The sequence below is a fragment of the Tiliqua scincoides genome, chromosome 14 (genome assembly GCF_035046505.1).
Source record: "Tiliqua scincoides isolate rTilSci1 chromosome 14, rTilSci1.hap2, whole genome shotgun sequence".
Classification (NCBI taxonomy): domain Eukaryota; kingdom Metazoa; phylum Chordata; class Lepidosauria; order Squamata; family Scincidae; genus Tiliqua; species Tiliqua scincoides.
This window is the reverse complement of record NC_089834.1, coordinates 1,659,894-1,681,968: the sequence shown is the minus strand read 5'-3', so window position 1 is coordinate 1,681,968 and position 22,075 is coordinate 1,659,894. Positions and strand designations below refer to the sequence as shown.

At 51.6% G+C, this 22,075-nt stretch overlaps 1 protein-coding gene across 1 annotated transcript in view; it reads left to right on the top strand.

The window, feature by feature from the left end:
- Positions 1–17,534, top strand: part of AIFM3 (apoptosis inducing factor mitochondria associated 3) — a 39,473-nt gene extending 21,939 nt beyond the window's left edge. The window contains exons 10-20 of the mRNA XM_066609885.1: positions 1,445–1,575; positions 2,741–2,856; positions 3,005–3,076; positions 4,003–4,066; positions 5,474–5,550; positions 9,348–9,465; positions 10,364–10,462; positions 11,883–11,958; positions 14,614–14,718; positions 15,610–15,630; positions 17,495–17,534. Coding sequence (XP_066465982.1) covers positions 1,445–1,575; positions 2,741–2,856; positions 3,005–3,076; positions 4,003–4,066; positions 5,474–5,550; positions 9,348–9,465; positions 10,364–10,462; positions 11,883–11,958; positions 14,614–14,718; positions 15,610–15,630; positions 17,495–17,534 — 919 coding nt within the window. The remainder of the gene's footprint in view (positions 1–1,444; positions 1,576–2,740; positions 2,857–3,004; positions 3,077–4,002; positions 4,067–5,473; positions 5,551–9,347; positions 9,466–10,363; positions 10,463–11,882; positions 11,959–14,613; positions 14,719–15,609; positions 15,631–17,494) is intronic.
- Positions 17,535–22,075: the final 4,541 nt, after the last annotated feature.

Sequence of the window (22,075 nt, the reverse complement as noted above, 5' to 3'; positions counted from 1 at the left end):
CTAATTCAGTCAAAGCAGCCACGTTTCAAATTTCTACGTTCAGCTACATGCCAAGGGTTGAGATCAAGTTTTATAGATTTGTGATCATTCTTTTTATCCCATCTTCCTGTCTGTCAAATGCGTAAGGTGGCTGACGCAGAATAAACTGTACAGGTTACAGTTTGACACCAACATGCAGAATGATACACTCCTTTTGGGAAGAGGTTGTCTGGTGCCAACATCAACATCTGTAGGGCTTAAATTCTTTTATCTCCTTGTTTCGTGGACACTGTCTGCAGGATCATGGAAGCAGGTTTTTTTGTGCCCTTACTGTAGCTAAAAGACTTGTTCGGAAGCACTGGAGAGATAGGGGTGTGTCCCCACTCCTCTTCTCTGGACCTTTTAGCATTATCAACATTTGAACAAATGGCTTCTAGAAGACAACTACGTAGGGACATATTTTTGGACACCTGAAAGCTTTTTTAGAGTTGTATGCATAGACTGCTTATTGATAAAGTTTTATAATCTATATTTCATGCGCATTGTTGGAGATGGGAGGGACGTTTTCACACCACTATCCCAATTGCAAAAGTTAGAACTGCAGATTTTCAGAAATTTCTCTGGATGCCTTTGTGTAGCTCCGGCCTCCACCAGCCTTTGTGCCTCTTGAGCCTAGAAAAGAGACGCCTGAGGGGGGACATGATTGAGACATACAAAATTATGCAGGGGATGGACAGAGTGGATAGGGAGATGCTCTTTACACTCTCACATAACACCAGAATCAGGGGACATCCACTAAAATTGAGTGTTGGGAGAGTTAGAACAGACAAAAGAAAATATTTCTTTACTCAGCGTGTGGCCAGTCTGTGGAACTCCTTGCCACAGGATGTGGTGATGGCGTCTGGCCTGGACGCCTTTAAAAGGGGATTGGACAAGTTTCTGGAGGAAAAATCCATTACGGGGTACAAGCCATGATGTGTATGCGCAACCTCCTGATTTTAGAAATGGGTTATGTCAGAATGCCAGATGCAAGGGAGGGCACCAGGATGAGGTCTCTTGTTATCTGGTGTGCTCCCTGGGCATTTGGTGGGCCGCTGTGAGATACAGGAAGCTGGACTAGATGGGCCTCTGGCCTGATCCAGTGGGACTGTTCTTATGTTCTTAACTACAATTCCCAGGAGGCCTTGCAGGTCTCTTGTTATCAGGTGTGCTCCCTGGGGCATTTTGTGGGCCGCTGTGAGATGCAGGAAGCTGGGCTAGATGGGCCTATGGCCTGATCCAGTGGGACTGTTCTTATGTTCTTAACTACAATTCCCAGGAGGCCTTGCAGGTCTCTTGTTATCTGGTGTGCTCCCTGGGGCATTTGGTGGGCCGCTGTGAGATACAGGAAGCTGGACTAGATGGGCCTATGGCCTGATCCAGTGGGGCTGTTCTTATGTTCTTATGTTATATTGTGTCCTTCCAGGCCCAAAACTCTGAGCTGCAAAGGGAAAGAAGTGGAGAACGTGTTTAACATCCGGACGGTGGACGACGCCAACCGAGTGGTGAAGCTGGCCACGAGCAAGAATGCGGTTGTGGTGGGAGCCTCCTTCCTAGGTGAGCATTTCTGCCGAGGAGAAATGCTTGCGCCAGAGGGCCTCCTGAGGGCTCCTTCCGGCCCACCACTCTCCACAGTGAAAATCTATGAAAACCAGAACTATCTTTTTAAAAAAACCTCATGAAACAGTTGTGTTAACAGCCCCTTTAAAGTGGCCAGAGGGGAGGAGGCAGTGAGGGTAGCGGCTGGCAAGCCTCTCTGGAGACAAGAGTTTCACAACTGTAGGGCCACCATAGAGAAGGCCCTGGTCCCACAGTCACACCCGAGGCAGCCTGAGTGCAGGGCTCACTGACTGTCGCTTCCAGGGAGGCTGATATGGGGCTTGTTCCAATGGACTGTTCTAAATAGGTTGGCTCTGCCTTGCCTGGCACTCTGCTTAATGGTGTCCAAAATACACCAACCAATGCGTTGGTGTATTCCCTGGCGTTCCCTTCACTGACTGCAAAGACTCAGCAGATAGATGGCTGTATGGCCATCTGCGACTTTGGTGTGGGGTGAGTGGGAGTTGCCCCTTCTGTAAGCCAAAGAGTGAGGTGGTTGCTTTAGTGGAAGTATTTTGGACACCATTAAGCAGAGTGGCAGGCAGGCAGAACCAACCTGTTTAGAACAGTCCATTGGAACAAGCCCCATTGGAATGAATGGGAGACGTGCAGGAGCACAAAAGCTTGTATGTGGATCCATTTTCACATGGATATGCCATACTTTCCTCCTCTGAGGAACTCAGGATGGTGTATGTAGCTCCACTCCTGCTGTTTATCCACACAACAGCCCTGTGAGGTCAGTTAGGCTGAGAGATGATGTTTGGCTCCATGACTGGTCCGACAGCAGCACTCCAGCCTCAGCTCCATGCTGGCTCTCAATAAGGCTTGTGCAGGAGAACTTCCCAGTGGATTGTGCTCCTGATTAATTAGCAGGGAAGCCCTTTATAAGTATACAAGAGCTGTAGAAGCACGTGGTGGGATGTGCGCAGGAGATTTTCCCAGTGGGTTGGGGCCCATGGACAAATCTGCCTTTCCTTCCACTACCCCATAGCCTCCCTTCACAGACTTAAAACCTGCCTGTGAGTTTGGCTATGGCACTAAGCCCCATGTGCCTGTTTTCAGTCCTTCAAGTGGCCTGGAGTTCCTCAGGCCAAGAGTCTCTTTCTGTGGTTCTTGTTTCCAGGGATGGAGGTGGCAGCTTATCTTGCAGAGAAGGCCCATTCTGTCTCTGTGGTGGAGCTGGAAGAAGTCCCTTTCCAGAAGTTCTTTGGGGAGAAAGTCGGGCGTGCCATTCTGAAGGTAATGACTTTAGCCATGAGGCAAACTCCCAGGGGGTTGAAAGGGTAAGGGGGCAGCAGGGCAGGAGCTGTGTGGCTTGTATATTAACTGAGCAGGCCTTGGACACTCTTGGGCAGATTCCAACCAAGCCTTTCCTGCTTTTGTGCAGATGTTTGAAAACAACCGGGTGAAATTCTACATGCAGACGGAGGTCTCGGAGCTGCGGGAACAGGAGGGCAAGGTGGAGTGTGTGGCGTGCTGGTGTCTGGGCACAGTTGCATGGTCCAGAGAGGTTGTGGGACTTGGCTTGGAGCTGGGGTCTGAGCACATTAAAAAGTTCAACACCCCTGGAGAAGAAGTTGCACTCGCTGGGCTGGCTGATGGGAAAGTGTTGTGCAGAGTTAGTTGTACATGGTGGTGATACAAAAGAACAACCAGTTGGGGAGATGGAGGGCTGGATGGGTCTGGGTTTCAGTAAGACTTTTGACAAGGTTACCCCCCTCCTTGGATACCTGGGGGTGCTCAAGCTGGTGGAATGTGGAGTTATGCTGCTGCTGAGTGGATCCGTGAGTGGTTGCAAACCATGCTCAGAGAGTGCTTGTCAAAGGCTCCTCATCGACCTGGAGGAAGTGACAAGTGGGGTGCCTCAGTGCTGTGCTCAGGCCCAATGACTTGAATGAGGGAGCAGAGAAGATGCTCATCAAATTTGCAGGCCACACCAAACTGGGAAGAGGGAACGGACACTGTAGAGCAGCATTTCTCCAAGTGTGCTCCGAGGGGCCCGGCGCTCCCCAGGACTTCTTCCAGGGTTCCACAAGGGCACCGTACGTGTGTCATCTCCTTGGTGCTCACCACTCTGTGCATGTGCCTACACTCTGGGGCTGCCCAAGGCTCTGCACGCGCTCTCGGATAGGGCTCCTTGCGATGCCCTTAAGAAGCATAAAGGGCTGTAGAGGCTGAGACGCTGGAGACACTCCAGAGGACAGGAACAGGGTCCAGGATGATCTCGACAGGGTGGAGAACTGGGCAGACGTACCGTAAACAGAACGAGCTTCCAACAGGAATAATTGTAAGTTTCACATCTGGATAGGAAAAACCAGAAGTACATCAAATGGACGGGGTGCTGCTTGCTCTTTTCCTTATTTTTTCCCTGTTGTTCCCTTCAAGCTGAAGGAGGTTGTGCTGAAGAGCGGGAAGGTGCTCCGTGCCGACGTCTGTGTGGTGGGCATAGGTGAGTAGCTGTGCTGTCCGTGGCACCAAAGCACCAGAGCTCAGGGACTCCCGGCGAAGCCGATGTGCCCGGGAAGGTGAGGCCTTCTTCATGCCCCACACAATGGATCAATCCCATGATTCATGGCCTGTGGAAAGGCCCCTGCGCTCTCTGCCTCTCTGGGGCTTCCACTACAGTCAGTCCCTCCGGCTGGGCTCCCTTCACGTTTTCAGCCTCCATGATTCTGCCCTTTGCAGGGTCTCTTCCTGCCTGTCAGTGTTCCTGCTCTCCCTCTCTTTGCTCTCCATCAGGGCCCCTCTGGCTTCTGTCCTTGCTCCTGTTCCTGAGTGAACACATCAAATCCATGGCTGACAAGTCCCCTTTTTGCACTGACAATACACCACTTGACTTAGCTCCCTGGAGCCTTCTCCCTCTGTCCAGTCCTGCCTCTCAAGCAGTCTGCTGGGAGCTTCCTTGTTTTCTCCAGCTCGGTCTGTCCGAGACTGACCTCCTTCTCCTTGCACCCTCACTAGCCCCCCCCCCCAGAGAAGAGGCACCCAGTCTTGGTTTCTCCCTTCAGTCTTCTCTGCCCTTCCTGCCCACATTCAGTCTGTCGCCAAGTCCAGTCCCTTCTCCTTTTACGGTAAAGTGAAAGCACAGCCCTTTCGGCCCGCTCTGCAACAACTCCGCTTCACGCCCTGGTTGCCCCGTGCCTAGAGTGCCGGATAAAAAAACCCTCCTGGCTGATATGCCCAGGCTCAGCCTCCTCATTCTAGCTGTGACTTTGCTGCTCAAGACCTCCACCTCACTCACTGCAATGACCCCCCTTGGATCCCTCCACCAGGTCCCTGTCCGCTCCTGCATCCAATGCAAACTTCCCACTTTCACCTTCAGAGCCCTGCAGGCCTCCACACTTTCCTATGGCTCAGCCCTCTGTCCTGCCCTGTCCTGAACAGAGGGAGCCGGACTAGGCAGGCCTTTGGGCTCATCCAGGAAGGGTTCTGGCTCACAGAGACTTGTGGCATGTACCTCTGGCCACAAAACATGCACGAACATTATTGTCATGTAGCCTGAATCTGTGCACACCATATATTTTTCTCCTGGCCTCGTCAGCCTCTCAGGTACCCACTTGTTCTTCTCACCATACATCAAGAGCCAGATTCACACTCAGTACATCAATAGCAGCAGCAGCAGCAGCAGCAAGGCCGCACATGACCGTAGCCTATGCATGCATGTTTATATGTACCAGGGGAACCCTTTATGGTATGATTTTTTCTCCCACCTGGATGGGCTTAGAGGACATCTCCCCCAACTCATTGCCTGGGTTGTCCTGTCTTGCCCGGTGGCTCAGCGTGCCTAGCATCTGTAGGGCTTTAGGGAGCCTGCCCTTCCTGCTGACCGGGTGTGTGTCCTTCACCTTCTGTGCAGGGGCCACTCCAGCAACCGGCTTCTTGAAGCAGAGCAGTATCAGTGTGGATTCCAAGGGTTTCATTGTGGTGAACAAAGTAAGTTTGGCAAACGGTAGGGTGGGAAGTTGGAGCAGGACACAAGTGTGGGGGTGGTGGACAGACCGGGATCACCAGTGCTGTGAAGGGCAAGAGAGCTGGCACAAAACTGGGCACAAGCGGGGCAAGATCTGGCGGAAGGTACACAATGCAAAGCAGGTCTGAGGCTGCTCAGGGCCTGGATGAAGCAGACCCAGGAGGGTGGCACCAGAAGCCCAAACTAGGTGCGGGAGATGAGTTGATGAAGATGAGTCAGATGACAGTCCCAGGGGGTTTGGGTTGCAAAAAAAGAACAAACATCCGCATGAATGGCTGTTCTGGGGCTCCCTTTAGGGTTCAAAGATGCAAGGCAGAAATATTTCACAGAGATCAATTAGACAATATCTAGCAGTGGCCGCGCATGGTTTGAACTGGGGCTCTTACTTCAGGGGTCGTGCTGGCGGAGTGGGTCCCTCCTCCCAGCTGTGAGCATTGCAGGAAGGTGACTGAGCCCTCGCTGGGCAGAGTCTGGCGAGGCCTCAGAAGGGCTTATAGGGAAGGAGCTGCTGCACTCATCTTCCTCCTCCAGTAGTCTCTGCAGGGTCTGTCCCTGGACAGAGGGGTGGCCAGACTGCGAGGCGGGCAGGCTGCAGGCCCCTGTGGCCCTTTGGAACCCAACTCCAGCAGCCTCATGTCCTCCTGCCGCCTCCTTCCCAGACCCCACCCCTCACACTCAGAACCCCTTTGCCCCGCCTGGCTGCCCCAGCTTCCTCTATCCACCCCCTGGCAGGACTTGTCTTGATGGTGTGTGCAGCAGCATTGGGGGGAGAAACTTCCTTGTTGCTGCGGGCACCAATGCAGTGGCAGGCCATTTTGGCGAACCACTGGGGATCCGGAGAAGGGAGGCTGCCCCGAGCCGACACAGGCGGTGTCACCGGCATAAGTCCAATGCCAGACACAAGACCAAAAAGAGACAGTGCTCACTTATCATAACCGTCATAGGAATTATTATGCACAAAAAGGGGGATTAAGAAAGACGGCACCTTTCAACAGAGAGCGAAGGAAAGGAAACAGCAAGGAGAGCTTACAGCAAGGGTGAAAATAAAATTAAGTGACTAGAAAGGCAAACATTGTGTACAGGGGGTGCTCCTAATCCGCAGGCTCGCTATCCACAAATTTCAGAATCCGCAGGTGCTGAACCTCGGCTGGAGGGCCTCACAGAACTTCCCGCACCTCAGAAGGCCTCCCAGAGGCTTCTTAAGCCATTTCTGGCTTTGCATATACACAACAGGGACCAAATGTGTTCACCTGTGGGTAGGGCAAAAATGGGTTTTAAAGGCACTTCTGGTTTGCCAGCAGCCCCCCCTCCCCCCAAGGATTTCACTATTCACAGAATAATTCCAGAATGGGGCTCCTGGAACATACTAGTCCCAGAACTAGACCCAGTTCATTTATGAATTGTAGGCACGCAGAAAACTTTGATGCACTACAGGTATCCAGAAGAGTCATAAGAACATACATAAGAACAGCCCCACTGGATCAGGCCATAGGCCCATCTAGTCCAGCTTCCTGTATCTCACAGCGGCCCACCAAATGCCCCAGGGAACACCCCAGGTAACAAGAGACCTCATCCTGGTGCCCTCCCTTGCATCTGGCATCCTGACATAGCCCATTTCTAAAATCAGGAGGTTGCACATGCACATCATGGCTTGTAACCCGTAATGGAAACTTGTCCAATCCCCCTTTAAAGGCATCCAGGCCAGATGCCGTCACCACATCCTGCAGCAAGGAGTTCCACAGACCGACCGCACACTGAGTAAAGAAATATTTTCTTTTGTCTGTCCTAACTCTCCCAACACTCAATTTTAGTGGATGTCCCCTGGTTCTGGTGTTATGTGAGAGTGTAACGAGCATCTCTCTATCCACTTTATCCTTCCCATGAGTAATTTGGTATGTCTCAATCATGTCCCCCCTCAGGCGCCTCTTTTCTAGGCTAAAGAGGCCCAAATGCCATAGCCTTTCCTCATAAGGAAGGTGCCCCAGCCCAGTAATCATCTTAGTCGCTCTCTTTTGCACCTTTTCCATTTCCACTATGTCCTTTTTAAGATGCGGCTACCGGAACTGGACACAATACTCCAGGTGTAGCCTTACCATTGCTTTGTACAATGGCATTATATTAGCTGTTTTGTTCTCAATATCTTTTCTAATGATCCCAAGCATAGAATTGGCCTTCTTCACTGCCGCCGCACATCGGGTCGACACTTTCATCGACCTGTCCACCACCACCCCAAGATCTCTCTCCTGATCTGTCACAGACAGCTCAGAACCCATCAGCCTATATCTAAAGTTTTGATTTTTTTGCCCCAATGTGCATGACTTTACACTTACTGACATTGAAACGCACCTGCCATTTTGCTGCCCATTCTGCCAGTCTGGAGAGATCCTTCTGGAGCACCTCACAATCACGTCTGGTCTTCACCGCTCGGAAAAGTTTGGTGTCATCTGCAAACTTAGCCACCTCACTGCTCACCCCTGTCTCCAGGTCATTTATGAAGAGGTTGAAAAGCACCGGTCCCAGGACAGATCCTTGGGGCACACCGCTTTTCACCTCTCTCCATTGTGAAAATTGCCCATTGACACCCACTCTCTGCTTCCTGGCCTCCAACCAGGTCTCAGTCCAGGAGAGAACCTGCCCTCTAATTCCCTGACTGTGGAGTTTTTTCAGTAGCCTTTGGTGAGGGACCGTGTTGAACGCCTTCTGAAAGTCCAGAAAATATTGGAAATTATCCTGCCAGAAAATATTCCAATATTTTCCAATATTCCAATTTTCCAATATCCCGCCAGAAAATATTGGCCAGTGTAGTTGGGGCTAACCCAAATCCTCCTAGGGCCTGAGGAGTGGCCCAAAAGCCCCCCTCCTCCACACCAGCTGTCCTGCCTCCAGCTCTCACTCCCTGGATTCAGAAAGGAAGAGAGAGTGTGGATGAGAGGAATGCCTAGGAGACAGCCCTCTCTGTTCCTCCAGTGGGAGGAGGAGGTGAGCAGGCAGATGGACATGGGCACTCCCTGCCTACCCTCTGCCAAAGGCATCCTCCTTAATTTGGCTCCATGGACAACTCAGCCTTAAGCATCATGACAGTTTCTTTGCAAAACTGTCTCCAAAAGGAGCCATAAATCCAACACCCCAGTTCCTTCCAGTACTCACCTGTCTGGAGGTGTCATCCCAGGTATGACGCCTTTGCTTGAATGGAGAAATGGTGGGCAAGACCTGGAATCAATGAGCCCCTGGACTCTTCCGGTCTCACTTGCTACACCTGTTGGTGGGTGGGGAAAGCGAGAGGTCTTTATTTATTTCCAGAAATGGCCTTTCTCTTGCTCCTCTTCAGAATGGACATGGGGGGGGGGGTGGCTAACAAAAATGTAGACAACAAAATATAATTAAACTGCAACAATCACAGAAATTCATTAAAATGCATTTTTAAAATGGCAGCATAGAAACCAGAGTCTTCAGCAAAACAATGGATGAATCCAAAAACTTTGCAAACTAAAAATGTTGCCTTTGACACTGTCTAGTGGCAAGCAAAGAGGGAGCCTTGAGGGTCTCCAGTGAGAGTTCCAGAGATGTGGTGCTACCACCGATGAGGCCCCGTCTCCCAGAACCCACCAAACTTTGATTCCCCTCTGGGTTTGGGAGCAGGTGTGCCTCTGAAAGCTACTGCCTGCCCCACAACTTCCCTTCCATGACCGTACTTCGTGCAGGTGTGTGCATCTTGCTGCCGTGTGTCCTCCATCCACGGGGTCTCTCCCCTTTCTTTCAGATGATGCAGACCAACGTCCCGGGAGTTTTTGCGGCTGGCGATGCTGTGGCTTTCCCACTGGCTCTGCGGAATAACAAGAAGGTGAACATTCCTCACTGGCAGATGGCCCACATGCAGGGTGAGTGGCCCTTCATCCCAGGCTGGAACGAGAACTGGGGAAGGAGCAGAAGGCAGCAGCCAAAACGATCCCTAGGCTGGGGCACCTCCCTTGCGAGGAAAAGCTATGGTGTCCGAGGGGCTCTTCAGTCTGGAAAGAAGGTGCCTGAGGGGGGGCATGATTCTCCTTGCCATTGGATGTGGTGGTGGCACCTGAAGGCCTGGATGCCTTTAGAAGGGAATTGGACAGATTTCTGGAGGAAAAGGCCACCACAGGTTGGCCGTGACGAGTATATGCACCTCTTGGTTTCAGAAGTAGGCTTCCTCAGAATGCCAGGTGCAAGAGACTGGCACCGGGACGCAGGTCTTGTGTGCCCCCTGACGCATCTGGTGGGCTGCTAGCCACAGCTGTGTCCATTGACTTGGGACAAATGGGGCTGCAACCCTTGGCACTTGTGCCAAAACGTTGGGTCTCGTTTGAGCAAGGAGCTGCGACAGCGAGATGGAAGGAAGCTCCACCTGCAGAGGCAGCAGACCTTGGAAGGGGGGATAAGCAAGAAGGAAACCCTCACCCTGTACCCTTCCCACAGTGACTGCCTGGCTGTTTTGAAAAATGGAGAGCTGGCCTGTGCAGGGAGCTGTGGGGCCCAACTGGAAACATTTTTTGGCATGGCCCCAGATTCACAAGGTCTGCAGAATCTTAGAGATATAAATAAGTCTGTGTTACTGACTTTATAACTCTAGAGTAGAATAGAAAACAATCAAAATGTGTGTTTATGTCCATGTGAGTTCAGGGACCAAATGGATCTAACTTAGCACTTCTTCGTATCAAATTGTGCTAATGCAGACCATGCAGTTGCTCCAATTGACTCTCATGTTCTCACAGCACTTAGCGCAACTGTTTTCACCCCACTCTGCAGGGCGCATTGCGGCACTGAACATGCTGGCGCACGGGACAGAGATCAGCACCGTCCCTTACCTGTGGACGGCTCTGTTTGGCAAGAGCATCCGTTACGCAGGTAAGGCATGATCCGCCCAGGCCCGATGGCTGCAAGAGGCACCTCCCTGAACGTGACAGTTTCTTGGAGGAAAATCCCCCAAAGCAGGCTTTTGCGGTGGACTCAGGCCACAGCTCCATCACGCTCAGGATTGCTGACACCGTGTGGGGTTGGTGAGAGTGATCTCGGGGTACCAATTCGGCAGAATCAAATGGCGGAAGAGCCTTTTTTCGGCTGCTCCTCACTAGCAATAGAAAAGTAGCAGATAAAAAGCACTCGCTTTGATGGCTCAAACATGGGACTTCAAAATCTGTGGGTAGTGAAAGTCCAACACTTTGTAGCAGGGAATGGAATGCTGGGGCTGTTTCCTTTGCACGTGTGCATGAGACCCCTGGCGTGGTGGAATCCATGCAGATGAGGAAGCTCATGGAGGCAGGTCTTGCTCTTTGGAAGACAGGGAGAGGAAGAGGAGGGAGGGAGGGAGGCAAGACACCTCCACAGGTCAGGGAGGATAAAGTAGAGGCCTGAGACTGTGTCATTTGCCTCCTGGACAATATACTGCCCCACAGTGTCCAGTAGGTGGTGCTGTGCCTGCTTTCCAAGCTGCTATTTAGAGCCTCAGGCCTCTAAAGCAGCCATTTTCAACCATTGTGCCATGGCACACTGGTGTGCCGCAGATGGTCTGCAGGTATGCCACAGGAATTTGGGGAGGGTCATTTATTAGTAGGGCAATTGGGGAATGTGAGCCCCCTGCCAGCAGCATGGTGTGCCTAATCAGTGGTCAAAACACTGATGGTGTGCCTTGACCATTTTAGCACCTTGTAAGTGTGCCATGAGTTGAAAAAGGTTGAAAATCGCTGCTCTAGAGAAACGTCTTCCTCACTCTTTGCTCCCTAATCCTTGTTTTGGAAAGCAGGAGAGACTGTCGGGGATTGAATCGGAGGCCTCCTGCCTGCCAAGCACGTGTTCTCCCCTCCCACCCCCTGCCAAGCAAGGACCTCTCTCTCTCCAGCCACTGCTTGGATACAGCTGGATGCTGATGGAGGGGCATTTATATACAGATGCTGTACACAGGACTGGGTGTAGAAGTCCACTTCCTGGGAATGTTGAGCCTATTTTCTGTAGCAAGGTTCTAGTCCTTATGTGACTGTCCACATAGCCTAGGAGGTTGGGCAACAACCTGGGAGGTGACTGTACCAGATATCCAGGAGCTTGGGGGATGGGGGAGTGTATTTAGTACCTTTCTCTGATCCCATGATTAGCAAGAACAGGGGAAAAAATGATACAAAGCAGTAAAAATAAGAGGAGCATGTGCAGATTTGCCCCATGGATGTAATTGGCACAGGGTGCAGGATTTGGGTTGCCTTTCATGTTTGGAGTAGATTGCAGGCCCTGGTGACATCTTTCTATTGACCGTTGCTTTGTATTTGGATGATTTCAGGCCACGGAGAAGGATTTGATGACGTGATCATTCAGGGAGACTTGGATGAGCTGAAGTTTGTGGCTTTCTACACCAAGTAAGTGTACCTTACGTCTATACATCTCGCTGTCTGCAGAAGTCACATAGTATTGTGAAAGACCCCTTCCATCCGGCTCATAAGTGCTTTGAACTGTTTCCTTCGGGTAGACGATACAGAACTATTCAAGCAGCACCACACGACTCCTGAACAGTTTTTATCCTGCAGCCATAATTACGTTGAATAAGGCGATATAATTGTTACCCTGCTCCTGGGCATTATGGTCTGTTATACTGTTTTTATATTATGATGCATGTCATATAGAATGTGTGGGTGAGTGTGTAAAGTGTGATTGTTGGAATTGTTGTATATATTTATGCTTGGATCTCAAAGGTGCATACATTTCATTGTGCTGTAGCACAATGACAGTAAAGTTACTACTACTAGTAGTTGTTACTACTACTACTACTTCTCCTCGTGGAGACATGACAGCATCAAGGCTGGCCTGGAGCTTGCATCTGCAAAGGGTATCTTATGCACTAGACTTGGCGGGGGGGCACAAGTAGGACTTTGAAATTGGTACTGGCTGCAAAGAAGGTTAACACAATTTTAGCCTGCATTAGTAGAAATGTAGCTTCCAAGTCATGAGAAGTTGTGGTTCTATTTTACTCCGTGTTGATCAGAGCTCACCTGGTATATTGTGTCCAAATCTGGGAACCTTGCTGCAGCCAAACTGGACTGAGTTTAGAGAAGAGCGATGAGGATGATCAGAGAGGGCTGGAGGACAAGCCCTATGAGGAAAGTCTGAGGGAACTTGGCATGTTCAGCCAAGTATGCATGTTCAGCCATGTTCAACCTGGAGAAGAGAAGGTGAAGAGGGGATATGAGAGCTCTCTTCAAATACCTGAAGGGCTCTCCTATGGAAGAAGGACCACATTTGTCCACAACTGCCTCTGAGAGCAGAACTAGATTCAGTGGGTACAAACTGCGAGAGAGGAGATTTTGGCTGGACATCAGGGAAGAGTTCTTGACAGTCAGGGCAGTTCGGCAGTGGAACAGATTGCCAAGGGAGGTTGTGGATTCTCCCTCACTGGAGATCTTCAAGCAGAGGCTGGAGATGCTCTAGGAGGATTTCCTATAGGAAGGGAGTTGAGCTTTTGTGTCCCTCCCAACTCTATGATTCTATGATATAAACAGGAATCTTGGGAATCTCAGTTCAGAATTCCCCCCAAAACCAGGCTTCTCTTTTAGGACTGGGCTCTAAAATGAGTGGTCAGTGTCTCTTGAAGCAAAGCCTCCTGCTGGGGACTTCATGCAGCTTTTAGGCAGAGGGAGTAAGTACCCAGATGGTGCAGTTTAAAAGAAAAAGGAGTGCTTTCAGATTGAGCGTTTAAAAGGAAGATCTGGGTGTGCATGACAGTTCTTCAGACCATTGTGTGGCTGTCCAAAGCCAGCGTGTATGAAGGCAGAAACATCCACAGTAGAGAAAGGGTTCGGGTTTTGCACTGGACTCTTTGAGTACAGGTGTCCCCTGCCTAATGGGAATATGTCTCTGATCTAGGTTGTTACGTGAACATCCAACACCATCTAGTGGCTAAATGTGGTATAGTTTCAATCGCATCTGTAGCACGTAATTGAATGAAAGTGACTAGCTGTCAATAAATAAATAAATAGACAGAGAGGCAGGCAGACTGGGGACTCCACTGTGGATCCCATCCCCTCCCAGGATCCTACCCACTCACCCACCCCATCACTGCCCACCCTCCACCCCCGTAATACCCTCCAACATTCCTCACGACAACCAAATATTAGAGAGCAGAAAAAGTGACCCTGAAGCCTGGCACTAGTGAAAGCTATTTTAGCAGCATTGCTAAGAACCCGAACACGACTGGGACACCATCTCCTGGTACCTGGAGGAGGACACCAGATGCCTCCCCCTTGACCTGGTCGTGCACTAGCCCAGGGGTCTTCAACCTTTTTCATTCCCGTTAAGTTGCCACAACCCCACAGTTGAGGCTTTGTGACCCCCATAGAGGTCCCAATCCCAAGGTTGAAAGACACTGTCTTCGAGGACCTGGTTGTTGGTTGGAAGGTTGCTAAATGAGGCACATGTACTTCACACTGTTCTGGGGAACCCTGACTGAGGAACCTCCCTAAAAGGCAACCTGCCTTCCCTTGCAGTGAGGGTGGTCTCTGTTTTTGCCACGTGCAAGTGGCAGGAAAGGGGGTAGTGGCTGTTTTGAGTCTCGTAAAGCAAGAGCGCCTGCACAGTGCACTACTCCTCCATGGCATGCGTCCTCGGCTTCCTTAGCAGATGAACGGATATAGGGAGTGTTTCCTGGAAGCCTTCAAAAAAACCCATCTCAGTAGGTCAGGAAAGGCATACTGGCACAAGTGCACCAGCGAACACCTGTGTCTTGCTCTGCCATCTAGGAGGGTCCCCAAGAGATGTCTCATTTTATGCATTCCCATTCCTGTCCTTCAGGCTCAATGCAACAGGAAAAGGGGAATGACTCAGGGGTCCCCCAAGGCCTGCAAGACTCACTGACAGAGACGGGGGTTCTCAGAGCATCTCTGCTTCTCTGAAACTTCCAGAGGCAAAGAGGAGACAAGTCATCCCATCCTGCCCCCCCCCCCCGGTCCATCAGGTTTTCTGCCTCCCTGGAGAGGCCACTCCCTGGCTACCCCTCCAAATCCTGACCTCTTTCATTGCAGGAACGAGGAGGTGGTTGCTGTGGCAAGCATGAACTCGGACCCGATTGTCTCGAAGGTGGCCGAAGTCATGGGAGCTGGGAGGGCGATCCGGAAGCGCGATGTAGAGTAAGTGCTGGGGTGGAGGGTTCCCGTGGTGTCAGGCTGTGTGTGTGTGTTTCTGTTTGCTGTGTTGTTTCCCATAAGGAAGGGGGGGGTCTAGACAGGGCTGCCTGTCCGTAATCTCACTTCTCAAGCACCAGGCGGGGTGAGGAACGCAGCACCCTGCAAATCCTGGTGTCTTTTTTAAATGGCGGCTTCCAATCCTTAATGCTGCAGGTACAGACTCAAAAGTCAGGCAGTCCATTTCATTTTCTGGCAGAGTTCTTTGGTGACCCACAGCTGTGGGGCAGGTGGCGCTTGTCCCAGCCGGTGGGTGCAGTTGCGGGAAAAGTTTCCAAACTGCCAGGAAAAATAAAACGACAACCCTGCTTAGAAAGATTTCACCAGAAATAATTGGGGGGGGGCGTACATATCTGTGCTGTCACCCACGGCACCTTGGTCACCCATCTCCCACGACGCCCTCCTTTGCCTCAGCCATTTTGTCTGCTGTTCATTTTCTCCAAGTAGGCACTACCATGAGGTCAGGCCAGGTGACAAATTCTGGATGCCAGGATTAAGGATCTCAGATAGAGAGAGGTGGTCAGATCTGCTCCGTAAAACGTGTCCCAGCAGGAAGTTCTCCTGCACAAGCTGCCTTTACATGAACAGGGGTGGCCAAGGGCATGGTGGAACCCCAGCTTTCTTTTTTTGAAGTCATGCTCCTAGGCCTCATGATTTTGAGCCTCTGAAACGAGAGAGCTGAGTTTGCTCGCTGTCACTTGGAGGACCCAGAACCCTGAGGAGGGCTGCACAGCCCCACGCTGGCATTCTCACAGGAGAGCAACTTGGTCGATGGCAAATATTCATCCTCTTCCTCTTCTCTCTTTATTTCTCTCTCCTTTAATGCTGCAATTTAAGACTCTTCATCCGTTTTGGCAAGTATGTATCTTTTCGTCTGTGTCTTGAGCTTGTGGTTGCTTGTTAACGTGGCAGCTCTTAGCCCGGGAGCTGCAGCTGGGGAGATTGTGTCCCCCTCCCCCATCTGTTCAAGGGACTTGTTGATTAGACTTTTGAATCCCCCCCCCTTTCATCTTTGAGCAGAGGCCAAATCTGAGGCCAAAGTGTACCAGAAGGGAGGGCAGAGGCTTCATCTCAGGTTTCCTGAGACAGAGGTTCCATCTCAGGTGTGCAACCTCCACTCCCCTGGTCACCTCCAAGGCAGGCAGCCTGGCCCGGAGCCCTGTACAGGGACCCATTGGCTGAGGGCTTGGTCAGTGGCTGCAGCCCTGGATGCCTCATGCTGGCTGCACAGACCTCCTGCACCCATTCTGCCGCACCAGGACTCCAGTGCAGTGGGACTGAGATGGTGTGGGAAAAGAAGACAGCCCCCAGCATGACCCACACGAGGTGCGGGGGTTCACAGAGGGGTCCATAGGAGGAACATGGCTGCCCTGCCCTGGTTTGGTGACGGCAAGAGTCCAGCACCTCAGCCTTGCCCAGGGTCCTCTGGAACACAGCGCAAACCCTGCTCACATCAGCCAGGTGGTGCGTTGGGTGGGGGAGGCCTGTGTCAGGTGGAAGAGAGCGGGCGCTTCCTCTTGCTCTCTCGGGCTGTTGCTTCCGCACAGGTCTGTTGCCTGGAATTGCCACCCTGCGCTGACCTGCTTCTCAGGGAGAATCTGGCTATACGCTCAGTGCCGTCCACTACGTTCTAGCATTTTCTGTGTTATCCCAGGCAAATGAGGGATCAGGATACAAACCAGACTGTGAAGTCCGCCTAGTCCAGCGGTCTTCAAGCTTTTTCATGCCACAGCCCTCAAAATAATGAGACTGGGGACCCACCAGCAATCCTACTCCCATCTCAGGACCCAGTCAGCCCTGCCCACCCCATGCCCCTGCCTGCCTCATTTCCCCCTGACTCTTGTAACCCTGTGAGGTTGCAGCCAGAGCAGGGCCAGGGCAAGACTGTGAGAAGAGGCTGTAGAGGTTTTGAGAAGGCAGCACCAGGGCTGGATGGAATCCAAGCCCTCCCTTGTACGGGCTTCGAAAGGTTGCCATAACCCCCCCCCCAAATGAGGCTTCATAACCCCATTGGAGTCTTAACCCACAGGTTGAAGAGCACTGGTCTAGTCCAGATCCCATTTCCAGCCATGGTCAACATCTTCCAGCCTGGAAAGGTGCCCACTGCACACACACACACACCCCCAGTTATGACTCTGAAGGGAACTGAAAAGAGCTGGAGACCACTCCTCAGGGTATACACACACTTGGAGGCCCCCCTAAGGTTAAGGGGTGGCAGCTTTCCTAGTGCTGCTGCAGGGGCCATGGAAGTGGAGCTCCTTTTGGTGCCCTTTATCCACAATGCACCTGATGCTGTGTTGTTCTCAGGCGTTGTGGGGAGGGAGGGAATTGTGTCTCCCACAATTTCTCCCACAATTTCTCCCACAATGCAGTGGCTGTGTTGGAAGTGTGGTGGACGAAAGGGATTTGGCCCCCAGCCCAGTGGCTGTCCAGGAGGCCTCTAGGACCAGCGTCCTCCTGGATGGGGCCTGGGCCAGTGGTGGTCTTACCTGGCTGCCAAGAGCCCTGCAAGCTTTCCCAGCGTGCCACATGGGGACAAGTCTGGCTTGATGGAGGGAGCACTGCGGGCAGGGTTCCTGTTCACCCAACTGGGGCCTCCAGTGAACTCCTTGCTGTACTGGAGGTATCAAAAGCATGTCTTGCCTCCATCCAAAGGCGAGTCCTGCTGGGTGCGAGTCGAGGGCACCTTCCTGCACTGAGGCTGCTTCTGTCTTTCCTGCAGAACCGGCGACATGTCCTGGCTCACTGGAAAAGGCTCCTAACCGCCCAGAATTTCCTGGACTTCCGTGGACAGCAGCCCGGGCCTGGGAGACACACGTACCACATGCCCTTTGGTGGCTGACAAACCCAGCATCTCCCCCACTCCCAATCCTTTCTCTGGGCTGTTCTTGTCCTGTGTCCCCCAGAGGTCTGTGGCTGGGAGCTTTTGGGCTGAGATTGGTGTGCTGTGGAAGTCCCACGGACCAGCAAGGGGGGAAAGGATCCCTCTGGAGATCACTGGGCTCAGTGTGGCCTTCCAGAGCCCAGCTCAGCGTCCTTTTGGAGAGCTTTCCTTGGACTCGTTGAAGCTGCGGGAGAGAGGAGGCTGTGATACAGCTCAGGTGTGTGTTTTCTTCGGATCGGTGTTGAGCGCCATTGCCAGGAGCAGAAGGACTCTGAAGGCTGCTCTGTGCAACAGGGAAAGCTTTCCGTGGGCTGCTGCTAGCTACACACCTGGTGGTGGCTGCCGCTGCAAGTGGCCACGTTTGAACCTTGTCACTCCATGCCCATCATGGCTTCCCTCAAAGCCAGAACTTTCAGGCTCTTCTCAAGGCCTCCTTTCCTTAGCAGTGGGAAGTCAGCAGTGATAGGCCAGGAAGGGGCCTTGGGACAGCTGTGCACAGAGAGAAATGGGGCTGTGGGGGAGGGGGGTGCCATGTCTCCTTGCACGCGGGCACAAGGGGCGCTTCCGAGGTGGAAGGAGGGCCTGCTGGTCTTGCATGCACCTTCAGGTGGAGAACGTGTGTGTGGGCATCTCAGGAGCCAGGAGTGTGGTGAAATGAGCTTGTCAAGGCAGGAGGGACCTGGGGCCAGCCTGAAGCATTCACCTTGAGCAGCGGGGTGGTGGTGGGGGCACTTGTCTCTGTCCACTCCTCTTCCCCCCCCCCCACACCCTGGATGCCCCTGGAACAGAAGGGAGCACATGCAAGAGAGGGTGGGCCCTCCTGGTGAGCACCCTTACCTCCCTCTCTTCCCTCCTCCACACTTCCTTTTTGATTCTGTTGCCTTCTTCCTTTTCCAATCCCAGAAGTGGTGTTGCGAGGTCCAAAAAAGCAAGACTCGGTAGCCAAGGGTGATCGTTGGCAAGCTTTATTTCGTTGCTAGCAACGGGCATCTCATGGGACTGCTGTCCAAAGCATTGAGAGCCAGTATCAATGTTAACCGGACGCTTTATCACATTCTGGGTTCTTTGTTTGAAGATTAGAACTTCCCATTGGCTGAAGTTTGACATCATAGATGGGGTTAACTCTTAACAGGCTGTAGATAGCCTTAGAGACACTTGATAGGTGAGCTTCAAGTTACAGGTTTCCAAATAAGGTAAAATTAAACATATTGTATTACAAGGTTTTCAAGAACCAGCAGGAGATGCTATAACGTTATTTTATCCAGGACTGTCCCTCTTGGCAGAACTGCAGACCCATTTCTTGGCATACATTCCCTTCAGACTCTTAGGATGGCTTTGCTTGAGCCACCTGTCTTATCTCTCCTGCATTCCTTCTCCTGTTTTTAGCAAAACACTGTGGGGCCCTCTGCCAACCTCTGTTAAGCAAAGTCCTTCAAACTTCCCTTAACAGTTTCCCTAAAATTTTATGTCTGAATTCTATATAACTATTATGACCAGTTACTTTGAGTACACTTAAGGGTATAGTGGTGTATATCCTTGCTAAGAAGTGACCTCTTCCCTCTTTTCCTAGCACCTGCGAAAGCGTGATCTCTTTGAGCTAAGGCTTTAGCCAGCTTCTTGTGAAAAAATGTGATTTTTCATGTATTTTAACATAAAACAAGCCAAACTTCCACTGCATCACATTTTCTTTTTAAGAAATCCTTCTCCCATTTACCTTCAAACAAGTTACTCAGGTTTCCTTACATTACATGCACTAGGCAAACTGCTCTCTCTCTCTCTCTCTCTCTCTCTCTCTCTCTCTCTCTCTCTCTGCACCTTCCTAATCAAACCTGCATCAACCCCCTTTAACATTCATTTCTCCATTTCAGTCACAATTCAAAGAAAGACTGGTTCTCAATGATGCTCTTGCTTATCTAATTAAAATGTGTCCTGTCTTCTAAATTTGTCTCTTGCAGGGTTAGCTAGCTAGACACTATATTATTTTGCCAAGAAGCATTGCCAACTGATAAGCCAGCAGCTAAAACTTACTTCTAATGACTACAATTGTTGCATATACTGTATGTGTTTTCTCCGCATTGTGAGGTCCTTGGCGAGTCGTGTACTTCTGCCAATGCTGAAGCCTATCTATCTTTGCCTTAGATACGACTCCCTTTCCCAAATTCCAAAATGTATCAACGCAAGACTCTCAGGCCCCAAGGTCTCAGCTTCTGTGAAACTAGCAAAACAGCTTTCTAAAACGAGTTTTTCAAGCAGCTTTTCTGTGAGACTAACTATGATTCTTTTAGATGAAAACAGCCTTTGGCAGAGTGGCTTTTAAGCTTTTGCCCCAATGGCATATTACCCTGGTTATTCTGTCACCTTCCGTCAGTGGGAGGAGACGGCCAAGGCCAAGGCTGGCCTATTGCTTGGGCACGTGGGGAGTGAGTGGAGGACAACATGCTGCGTCAGGCTCCGAGAGGTCTTGGACTGATCCCGGAGGATCGTTGGTCTTGGACTGATCCCGGAGGGACATCGTTGCCCCTCCTGTCACTACCCTAACTAGAATCTGCAGAGCGAGAGGCATCATCTCCCCCAGCATGTCCAGTCTGCCTCAGTTGCACCAGCCACCAAATCTTGGTTTTCTGAGCGCAGAATTGTTGCGCTCTCCTAAGGAGGAGTCAGCCCTGCCTGGACGCCTGACTCCTGTTGGGCAGCCCAGGAGGAGGAGAGAGGTGAGGAACATCCACCAGGTCTATCTCTGCACCTGCTCCTCGCTCAGGCAATGCCATCTGGCTGGGGAGGGTGTCTTTGCCAGCCCTGCTTAGAGGGAGGGGAGACTGAACTGGCCACCTCTGCATGCGTAAGGCGAGCTCCACCACTGAGCTCCTGTCTCTTCCAGAAACTGAACCTCACCTGGCCCAGCCCCTTTTCCTCCCTACCTCAACCTCGGCTGGACACCTGTGACCACTGCAGTTGTCCCCATCAAGCTGCATGATTTCCTACATGCAAGCAAAGGCCTACGTTTTGCAAATGCAAAGCCTGGAGCAGTGATTTGCAGCCTTTTTCATCTCATGGCACTAAAATATTCAAGCCATACCATCTTTGGATAACTCGCAAGGCACACCACACTGTTGATGGGGGGCTCACATCCCCCAATGGCCCTACTAATAAATAACCCTCTCCCAAATTCCTGCGCACACTTGGAGACCATTCACAGCACGCCAGTGTGCCATAGCACAGTGGTTGAAAATGGCTGGCCTATAGGGTGGATCCAGCACAGCCGTGCTGTCTGTCTCTGGGGGTGAACTTTCCAACTCAGCCCGGATCCTTCTCTTTTAACAGTGTGCTGCCCCTGCACACCGCAGGTAGCTCTGCCGGCTTTCAAACTGGCCGTGTAGCAGTGGTCTGGTTGAGCAGCTGTTGTGGTGCAGTTGAGCAGGAGGTCGCAGACAAGCCAAGCCTGGCCAGCCCCCAGCCATGTCAGCTGGGCAGAAGCTTGCAGGGCAGGCTGTCACACAGTCCAGCTGGAGCCGGGAGGACTCGCTAAACTTAACAGGATGACTCAGGAGTACCGTTTGCAGCCTTTTATGTGTGTTTGTTCAGACACGGCAAGTTTTGGGTACATGTGAAATGCATCTTTCCACACAGCTAGGCAGATGCTCTGGCTGACTGCATTGTTTTCACCGGCCCTTCTCAGGGCTGGCTTTAAGCCAATTGGGCCCTGCGCCTAAGGGCCCCCCCCCAGAGTAATCTAGTTTTGTATGCAATTGTATATTCAAATGTGCTTCAATCCATTTGGTCCATTCACTCAAGTGTACTTTTTAAGTGGCGTTTTGATTGCTTTCCATTCTACTATAGAGATATAAAGTCTACAATAGATTTTATTTACTGTATATCTCTCAGATTCTCCAGACCTTGGCTGTGAATCTGCTCCCCCCCCCCCGCAAAAAACCCGCTCTCCTAAGGCCAACCCTGCTCCCCTTATGGCACTATGCCATCACCCCCTCCAAGAAGAGCAGCCAATTGTGGGTCAACTTTTGTCTTCACAAAGACCCGGGACGAATGGCAGAGGAATGAGCCTCCCAGAGGAATGAGCGCCACGATCAGACACTGGTGGGGCCATGCCTTTTCTTGGCTGTCCCGCTCCCTTTAACAGTGGGCAGAAACAGAACAGGTGAAGCTGCTCCCTCCCACTGCCCAGGCACCCTCAGTTTCTGCTTGCATGACAGATTGAAATACCAAGCTGAAGGAAGGCCACCCCCCACCCCCCGGGACAAGACATCTGTGGTCTGCACTGCCTTGGATGTGGTGTTGGCCACTAGCCAAAAGGGCCAGGATGAGCCTTATTCACAAGCCGGGATGAGAACCAGGTGGAATTTGGCCATATCACAGCAGTAGTGTCACTATGGGGTGTGGGGGGTGCAGGCCGCATTGGGTAAC